The sequence below is a fragment of the Macadamia integrifolia genome, unplaced genomic scaffold, assembly GCF_013358625.1.
Source record: "Macadamia integrifolia cultivar HAES 741 unplaced genomic scaffold, SCU_Mint_v3 scaffold_56A, whole genome shotgun sequence".
Lineage (NCBI taxonomy): Eukaryota > Viridiplantae > Streptophyta > Magnoliopsida > Proteales > Proteaceae > Macadamia > Macadamia integrifolia.
Genome location: NW_024870669.1, coordinates 46,635 through 56,673, shown reverse-complemented (window position 1 = coordinate 56,673; position 10,039 = coordinate 46,635). Strand labels below are relative to the sequence as shown.

Here is a 10,039-nt window from a genome sequence, read left to right as displayed (position 1 = left end):
TTCACCTTGTGTCTTGATGCAGGCCTTTTGCTTCTGACCAAAGTTCTTAATCCCTTTTTTTTACTAGGAAAAGAACTTTGCCCGATCACATGGCTCCTACACCCAAACGTAGAAGCACGCGACATTACCAGCCCACTCACGAAATACAAAATCAAGAGAGAGTTCCCTAAAAGGCAGCGTGACCCTACACCAACATGGGGATTTTACCCCCACTATGTCTAGGCGTAGAAGTCACACTACCTTTTAGGCTTCTTTTCCCTGCAAAACTCCATCCATATTAATGCCTGCACACGCTATCATGGGCAGGCCAAGCACTACCCAAACAACGATCTTTTACCCTTTGTTGTCAATAAATAAAATTTTATAAAAATAAATCAACTTCAGAAATAAACTAGCCACGAGAAAGAAAATGTATAAGAAGGGGTGGATGAAGACACCATACATAAAAACCTAGAGTCACAAGCATGGTTTGAGGAATTGGATAGGATTGGCTGGAATCAATTGGATAAGTATGGAGAAGGGGTAAAATGGTGGGGAAAAAAAGGTTTCAAAAGTAAAACCAGGAGTATTTCTGTCTAATCCAAGGAGATCAGAATGGTATCAGATTGGTATCCGCCTTGATCGATCTCATTCTCGATACTGAGTTCTCAAACCTTGGTCACAAGACACATGAGCAAAGATATAGGTCTTGGCTATTGGATTGATATTGGTATCTGTTGATACAGATGCAATACCAACAATGTATTGGCCTGTTTCATTCACAATCAGTCAATTTTACCCTTATATTTCATTTAAAAAAAGGTTTTTTCTTTTAACGATTTTACCCCTGTTTCGTTATTGATCTTGAATCAGCTAGGTATCGTGATTGGTCTCTATCGATAGCGATATGATACAGACAACAATTCGGCCAATCTGATATCAATACCTAAAACCAACCTGCAACCGCCAATGTTATACCAATACCTAAAACGACCATACATATGAGTGAAATGCGAAAAAAATAATATGAAGCAGAAAGTGAAACTATATCATCAACAATATACCTTGTCGCCCAATCAAAGAAATAGGTATATGGAGTGCATTTTCTATAAGATGAATGTGCACATCGGGTAGACCTTGCCACATAGTTGTGAATACATGTGGTTGAGAAACAAGTTGTCTCACATGACTATATGTGTGTGTGATCGGTAAAAAGGCTAGAGCCAACCAACTAGTTCTATGGAGATATCTGCGCACGTCATTGAAAGCTGCCAAACATTGTGACTGAGTATAAGAAAAATCATTACTCAAGATCATAAGCTCTAAGGGAACAACTTGGATTTGGTTTTTGGATACCATTTATTCACCCCCCTCTCCGTGGCCATCTGTGTTCAACATCCACTACTGGATCATCTAAGAACAAGACAATAAAATGGGAGGAACAAGGGCTGCAAGTGGGAGAGAGGCCAGAACATGCCAAAGACCACCTCTAAAACCTCTGGTACCCAGTCTTGGAACAAATCCAATGGAATTACATGGAGAGTGTTTTGACATCCACACTATGACACTTTTTTATTTTTTCATACAAAAACAACAACAATAACAACAAAGTCTTGTCCCAACTTAATAAGATCGGCTACATTGATCCAAGCAAAACCAAGAAAATAAATAAATAAATAAAAATTGGGTTGAGCCATGTGATGTTCAAGTGCATGACGAGTGAGAGGGGAATGAAACACTAACATTCCACCTACAATGGTATATAACGTAATTTTCTAGGCCATTTTCTTCTAACTTAAAAATATTCAAGATATTACTGAGGTCAAAGAGACCTCCAAAGCCATTAAAACGAGTTCGTCAATGTCTTAAAACACCTATTCATTATCAAAACACCTATTCATTATCACCTAATCCACCACAGGGGGTGATAAAATGAGGTGTTTACACTTGTGGTGCCATTTACTCTCTTTTTTATTACCTTTCCTCACTATGCCACACATTACACAACCATCGTTAATTTTATTTTCCTCCATTATAAGAGAGAGAGAATCAAACTAATAACAAAATGACAAACTCCTTTACATTTTTTTTCAAAAAAAAAAAAAAAAGACAAAGCTCATTTACATGAAACAAACATTTAGGTCAGCAGAGGCATGGGCCCGTTATGGCTCTTGTTGCCATTTGCTTTCCCACACCAAAAATTTTTGAAACCCATTTCTTGGGTATGAATGGACAAGATATGCACCTGAGGTGCCTTGTCGAGCATATACCCACCTTATTAGTCTATAGAGAATTATAAGTACTCTATCCAACTAGGCCAGCCTTACAATTTGTACATGTATCCTGAGGAATTTTCCCACTCCACAACTTGATTTTCCTACACCAGCATTGATGGAGAAAAGCTTGTCCAAGTCCCTTTGATTTCACATATCTGGATCTGTGATTCAGAAAATTAAGATAAGCTTCCATGAAACATAAAAATTCTAATTAAGTTTCATTTTTTTTTTTCTTTCAATTCGTCTTAGTTCATACTTGATCGTCTTCCAGGAAAGGATGCTCCGCTCGAGCGACTCCTTGAGCTATCATATCCAGAGTGTGCAAGAAGAGGGTCACTCAGCACATCCTGCAAAAAATATCTCAATAATTTGTAAGGTCTTCAACAAGCATTTTTAAGTATAATGCTTCACTATTTGCCACTTCATTGTATATAGGTTAGCCCATGTGATAGAGGACCCCACTTACATGATCCTCTTCTCACATAGACTAACCCATGTGCCATATGGCAAATATTGAAGCATTATACTTCACTAGGCATAGCAACGGGAAAGAAAAGCCTTAAATTAACATATAACATATAGATTTGCATTCAACTTACTTGACGCATTGAAACTTGGCTGTGGGTGGGTGATGCATTTGTACTTCCTAGTATCATTGGCATGTTTTCCTCAGCAAGTTCTCTAAGTCTATTGAGTTCTGGCAAGATGACTTTGCCAAGATCAGGCCGGTCTTTCCTTCTCAACTCTGCACACCCCAGTGCTAGCTTAGCAAAGCACAATGCTTCTTCCAATGGCCAGTCAGGCACCTCAGGGTCCAGCATCTCAGCAAATGTTCCCTTCTCAATAGCCCGTTCAACATGGTGTGTCAAGCCCATTGGTGGCTTGGCTGTTATCACTTGTAGAAGCATTATACCGAGGGAGTAGATATCTGATTTTATGCCAAGCATGCCTGTTTGTTGGTACTCAGGATCTATATAGCAGAAAGTTCCTGCTGTTGATGTCATGCGGTACTGTGTTACGTTATTAGACACAGAAGGAGGTACAAGTCTCGCCAACCCAACATCACTAATCTTGCTAACATAGTTGCGATCAAGCAAGATGTTAGCAGGTTTGAGGTCACGGTGCACTAGTGGCTCTGGTTTGGTTTGGTGGAGGAAGAGCAAGCCAGTACCAATCTCTGCTGCTATTCGGAACCTTAGCTGCCATGAAAGAACTGGCGAGTTTCCTCTCCGGAAGAGACGGTCTTCTAGGCTTCCATTGGCCATGTATTCATAGACTAGACACCCATACTCTGGGCAAGCACCCAGGAGGAGAACCATGTTCGGATGACGTATGCAGCTTAGTACTTCAACCTGCAAGCATTGAAGTTGTGGGGGTTAAAAAACAAAAATCGAAAGTATTGTTACAACCTTTGATGCACAGTATGTCAAACCCAAGTGCTACTACTTGTTCATTACCTCTTGTTGGAATTGCGACCTTCCTTGTGCTGCATCTGGACGAAGAACTTTAATTGCAACTTGTGTATGATCCAGATAACATTTATATACCGGTCCATAACCACCCTCCCCAATCTTTCTAGATTCGATGAAAAATTCTGTTGCTGCTTCAATCTCATCAATTGTGTATTTCCTGTACCTAACATCAGAATTTGCAAGAGCATCCAACACTTTCTTCTTCTCCTCTGACTCTTTGTAGGCTTTCATCTCTGCATTCACTCTTTTTTGTGCTTCCAATTCTGCAATTCTTTGTGATGCTTCAGCTGCCTCGATAGCTGCCCTGCACTTAGCTTTCTCCTTCTCTGCAATTTTAAGTGCAGCTTCCTCGGCCATCCGTGCATCTTCAAATTTCTGTTCCTCTTCCATTTTCCAGCGATGGAGCTCCATTGCCTATATATCACACCCAAGTTGTAATTTAGAAATAACCATGATTCATTGAATGCACAAAACAGATTTGGGGTCTTAGTACCTTCTGTTTTGCAGTGAGTGCTTCTTTGCAGGCTGTACTATACATATCCATTGTTTGTTTGAGCTCTAGCTTTAGCCTCCTCATCTCAGCTTCAACATCTTCCTGTTAGTTCCAAGAAAAGTTACTGGAATGGTTGAAAATTTCATACAACAATGATGTATTCGTAAGTATATATTTGCGCGCTTACATAAAGTCATAAAAATCGTAGAGGTTCCAGTAGAAATTTAGGATGTGAAGACATATATTACTTTAAAAATCTTAAGTAGTGATTAGGTGAAGCAGGAAGACCTAAATATTCTTTGTAAAATAATCTCAAATGAAATTTCGTTGAATGTAAACAACATAAGATGTAGGGGCACCCAGTTGCTAAACCCAATATTCAAAGAGTCAAGCAAAAACCCGTAAGAAACTCTCAAAACTGAGAGTTAACTTTATCACTTATTGGTAGAATTATTACTAGTGTCATATCATTTGAGATGGCCAGTAGCATTTACATAGCTACTATGTGGATTCTATAATTTTCTCTAATGAGAATTATTTTTTAGTTGGTTATAGCTAGTTTTAATTGGTCTCAAAGCCTTGTTTTCTAAGCTATTAAATTGGGAAAATGTTAGATTCATCTAAGAGACAAGTATGTTTTGTGTTATTTGGTGCTATATGAAAAGAATTCATTTCTCTCAGATGAATCCAAGATTTTCTGAATCTCATGTGCTTTGAAAGTGTTATGGCAAAAACAAAGAGGGCATCGAATTACGATGGGATTCTTCCCCATCTCCCTTCCCCTCTCCTAGAGTTTTTCTTAATTTAGGATTGCGTTTAGTAATCATGATTTGTTGAGGATTAACACACACAGTTTTGGTAACAAATGTGTCTATGATTCAGTTCCTTTTCCTTCAATTATAGTCCTATTGAACCTACTCATTGTGGGCCAAAACTTTGACTTCATCCATTTTATATGCTGTAGGAGGGGGAGGGAGTTAGACAGTGAAAGAGAACAAATGGGAAATTTCTAATAAGGTTCCCTGTTCAACAAAAGATTAGTGACCTTGGGGTGGAAATTTATTGCTAGTACCCTAGGCTTCAAAATTTGACCCTATAGGATGATCCTCAGAGCCTAGTTAATTGCATTATGAGTCTGGAAGAAAAAAAGAATCTATTTTGAATTTGAATGTATGCAACCATTCACTGAAGACTGACTTCTGTAGGAAAAGATCAAATTGGGTCTTTTGTGCATATGGTCCTCCCAACTCATCCTTTGAATAACTTTTCTAGCTTGCTGGGTATTTTGGAAAACATCACGCATAAAACTTCTTTTATTGACAACTTGCATCCAAAGTAAATGTAAAGATATAGTATAAATGTATCATAGGTAGTTAGTGTTCCTTACCATGTTCTGTGATGAATACGATGATACTCCACTATCTTGAGAGGTAGTTGAATACTCCTGAAATTGGTAATCATTTCCTGACTTGTTTCCTGGTCGTAATGTTTCAAAGCTCATTCGTTTATCATGGTCTGAACTAGTTGATAGTCGTGGGGTTCGACCAGACTCAAGGTGGTCATAGAGCGAAGGGAACATGCGATCTATGCTTGGCCTGCCAGAGCTCACAAATGATATGTCTGTATCCGGAGCTGGGAGGTCCCCATAAGATTTTCCAGTTAGACCCCTTCTGGTAAATGGTGACCTGGTTCAAGTGGTGAAGATCAAGTCAGTCCTCCAATTAAAATTGTGGCTCTTGCACATTATAGAAAACTAAACCATTATTTTCATATTTTTACTTTCATTACGGACTTGCAATCTTTAGTAATGTAGAAAACACTTTCATGTTGGGATTTGCAACCCAAAATTCAATGGCTTCGAGTTGGAACTTTTTCTATGCGCTAAGGCTAAAGTTAATTTCTTTACACCAATTCATGATATAAATGACTTACCTGATGTGCTCTATTTCGTCATGCATGGAAGCTGGCTCAAAGGATTTCATCTGGGCTCCTTTTGAACTACTATGGGAGAATTGTGCCTCTGGTTGATCAAGATGGCTGGATTGGTTCTGCATTTGAATTTGGTTTCGTAGTGGGGAGATGGTTGGTGCTGGACGGGAGGCAGATCGGACAGATGAGATCTTGCCTTTGGAGATGACATATACAGTGCAGAAATCTGGTGCCCCTTTTGATATGCTTCCTGGAATGTCTGTACTCTTGAATCTTCTGTGATCAAACCTTTCCACGGTAAAAATTTAACTTTGTTGGTGTATGCATATGCACATGCTATGAGTGTCTTGTTGGGCTAAGGGGTACATAATCTCATGTAAACTACAACTCCTTTTACTAAAACAGAGTGGATGCTCTTATTAACAGTAGTGGTATTACTAATGCTAATTTCAATTTTGATATTGTGTAGTTGAGATTAAAATAGTTTTCTGATCCATATATCCTTAGTGAGTTGTTTGGTTCCTTTTCAATTTATATATGAAAATAGATCCTAAAAAATAGGTCCACCATGGGCAGGTCTGACAGTTCTATTTTATTTGTGGATTAGCATGCGACCAAAAAATCAACATATTCTCCTGGACTGAGTATAAGTATAGTGGATATTACCTGAGGAACGCATTCCTTGTTGAGGCACCAATGACCAAATTCTCAATTGCGGAATGAGAGATATATTCGATAATGGCCTTTGCTACATCCATATCTTCGAGAATGACATCTTTGCAATGTATCTTGTGTATGTTCAAAAGTAAAAATGTGAGAGTATTTAACAACATATGGAAAAGGAGATATATCAAAGTTACCACTAATTTTCTCATAAGTGTACCCAGATGAGTGTCAAATTGTATTGAGTGATAAATTCAGTGTTTGCAGAATTTTCTGCAATTTTTATCCTTGTGGTACTTCATGTTTGTACTTTTATTCACTCTCTTTCCCTTCCTAGCTCCTCCTACTTCTCCCTCCATACGGTGGAGAAAAATTTTCAAACCCCAGTAAGAAGAATAACAAGAATAGATATTTGATACTCACATCTTTTCTTATGCAATAGCAACGGAAGGGAAGGAACAATTCCCTAGTTTGAGCATCAAGTTGGCTTTTATATGCCGATGCGACATTGTCTTTGACATCAGAAATGGAGACATGATTGCCCACTGTGAAAAAAATAAATAAATAAAAATGTAACATGGTATCTTATATTCAAAACATGTTCTCTTTGAATATTCTACAAGTTAGATGCCAAGCCTATATACTAATGCTACAGTATAGAACTAGTATTTGTCATCAACATGAGTTTTTCCACAGAAAATCTGAATTTTTACCCTTGCTAAGAATCTCAATCTATTTATTCTTACAATATAAATAATGCATATTTATATTCACAACTGCTCCTTTCTGCTTTCTTATCAATGAGTACAAACCCATATTGTCTCTGCAAGATCAATTTTCAAGCCACAACAGCATATTTGACCTTGACCTCTGTTGAATGCCTTGTTGTGTAGATTAAAGAGGGGGCATTTAGAAGGCTAGAGGTTTTTTCTTTTGACACAACTCTTATTCCTGATTTCCCATTTAAGCAACATTTCAAACCTCTATGCTATTGTTTCTTCAGGGGAGAGATCCAATGCATGCATTAATGGCCTTAATTTGGTTTGAATCCACCTCCAAAGTAGAATCTATGGAGACCTAGCTTGTTATTGGTAATTGTTGTTGGACAAAGAAATTAACATTGAGGAACTACATTGCATTAAGACAACTGTTCCAGATTATGATCAATGCAAGTTTCAGAAGGAAAGAAACAAGTTTAGAGAGAGAGAGAGAGTTACTTGGGCCAGGAATAGATGATACTCTCTGGTTTATATGGATTAGAATCAAAGTTTGGCCTCTGCTGAGAAGATGATCAACAGCCCATTTCAAAGCACATTGGCTTCCTTTGTCCTTATCAATTGCAAGTGCAACCAATCCATTTCCTTCATCCTTCCTTTCCGAATTTCCCTTGGGGAGCCACATCTATTATCTCTCTACCCCTCTCTCCCTCTCTGTTTCTCTGTGAATTGGAAACCAAAAAATTTGAAAGAACTCTTTTTTCTTCACTTCTCTTATCTACAGATGTGATGAATCTACCAATAAAAGCTTCTTAATTTTCTCTAAACCATCAGTTGTGAATGAAAAGAGGTGGTGGAAACTGGAAACAACCAAACAGCTTTTTGCTATATTGATGTAGGTTTCTTTCTCTGCCCAAAGAACCTCTGAAGCTGCTAGAATGTCGAGGCTTCCTCTCCTCCCCGGCGAAGAAGTGAGTGATCGGCATTCCTCCACTCTCTCCTCCTTTCTCTCTCATCCTCTCCTAAATTAGGCCCTCCCCTTCTCTCTCTCTCTCTCTCTCTCTCTCTCTCTCTCTTTGCGACCATGCTTGTGTGTTCTTCAACTATAGGTTGTTTCTCGGTTTCAGGCTTTTAGCCCACTTTGTAGCCTACTTTTCTGCCAATTAAAGCTGGGTGCTTGGGGGTTAAAATAAATGGAATATTTTCAAGGAATTTCAGAAATTTCCTTGTGTTGCTTGTTGAATCTATATAGATTAGCTTGGGTTATGACATTAATTTTTATCCATTCCTATGATGAAAAATAAGACTTTTAATAAAAACCAAAATTATCTAAGATCAAATAATTAAAATTTAGAAATCGTCTTTCATCATACTATATATTTCTTCGGGTGCTGTGATAAATTTAAGGGAAACGTTACCCCAAAAAAAAAAAAAGGGAAGATGAATTTAAGAGAAAAATGGTTACCATACGGGTCCATTTTAAATATTGCCACATGGACAGTTGATGTTATTTTGATCATTGGATGGAAAGAGAGTTTATGGTTTTGATTAACATTACATCAAATTTTAGAACATAATTCAATCAAATACCCTCATGTGTAATGATATGCTTTCTCACTTATATCCATGCATGCATATGTTCTATCCAAAAAAAAAAGTGCATCATACCGTGCTTCAACTATTATTGTGCACTCTCCTATAGAATTGGAAATTTTAAATTAACCTTTATTTTTTCATTTGACAAACTTTAATAAAATAGAATCTTGTGTGAAAATGAGACATCCCAAATTCAATTCCAATCTGTGATCAATGTCACCCTTTGACTTGCCCAAGAGGTTTGATCTTAAAGTCAAATCTGCTTAATTCAGCTTTGGGCGATCCAAACAGTCCAAATGGTCTGTTGAAATTTCAACAAGATCATATATATATATATATATATATATATTTGGGTAAAATTCAACAATATCATCTTTCATGGAAGGTTGATTGTTTTGTGAATTCACCCGCAGAGGATGGTCCACCAATCATCCTAGAGTTCAAAACCCCCTATAGGGTTTTAAAATTTTGACCCAAATACCCTCCCGATACCCCGTGACGTCTCATCTTAAGTGGCGCAGTGAAGGTTTGAATCCATTCCCATTGGCAGATCCATTCCATCACTAGGGTCCGTTACAATGGTTGACAACAAAACATCACAGTTAACTAAATCAATGAAGGAATTTGCATAAAAACAAGTCTAAACAGAAGAACACATGCCAATTCCTCTGGGCTTCATCTCATCGCAACTCCACTAAATTATATATAAGAGTTGATCCCTAGACTACAAACCTGGTTCTTTCCTCATGTCTGTCCTAATGTGTATGTTCGAAAAAGGTAGGGTAATCCTATGATACCACCAATAAGGAGGTCACACATGACAAAACAGATAAATAATATATATATATATATATATATTAATTAAAATCAGTATAAACCAAGATGACATGGTTTAGATAAATATCGGTATTGGCC

General features: G+C 37.7%; 1 protein-coding gene across 2 annotated transcripts; it reads right to left on the bottom strand.

Annotated features, from left to right (window-relative positions):
• Positions 1–1,992: 1,992 nt before the first annotated feature.
• LOC122071683 (U-box domain-containing protein 35-like) lies at positions 1,993–8,645 on the bottom strand. Of its 2 annotated transcripts, none has more exons than XM_042636072.1 (10): positions 8,030–8,645; positions 7,236–7,357; positions 6,816–6,937; positions 6,153–6,425; positions 5,608–5,905; positions 4,221–4,322; positions 3,713–4,141; positions 2,855–3,607; positions 2,512–2,602; positions 1,993–2,416 (listed from the first exon to the last, which is right to left on the bottom strand). In XM_042636072.1, the coding sequence occupies exons 1-10, from the start codon at positions 8,211–8,213 to the stop codon at positions 2,403–2,405; spliced, it is 2,388 nt and encodes a 795-aa protein (XP_042492006.1). In that variant the 5' UTR covers positions 8,214–8,645; the 3' UTR covers positions 1,993–2,402. The 2 variants fall into 2 exon arrangements, with proteins under 2 accessions (XP_042492006.1, XP_042492007.1); XM_042636073.1 differs by having other exon boundaries at positions 6,153–6,422.
• Between the last annotated feature and the right edge of the window lie 1,394 nt (positions 8,646–10,039).

Bases quoted from the DNA above. Each gene is read 5' to 3' on its own strand.
- LOC122071683 (XM_042636072.1), bottom strand. From the start codon at position 8,213: ATGTGGCTCCCCAAGGGAAATTCGGAAAGGAAGGATGAAGGAAATGGA. The intron at 6,426-6,815 runs GTAATATCCACT...GTTTGATCACAG, and splicing joins ACAAGGAATGCGTTCCTCAG to AAGATTCAAGAGTACAGACA. The intron at 4,323-5,607 runs GTAAGGAACACT...TGGAACTAACAG, and splicing joins CGTATTCATCACAGAACATG to GAAGATGTTGAAGCTGAGAT.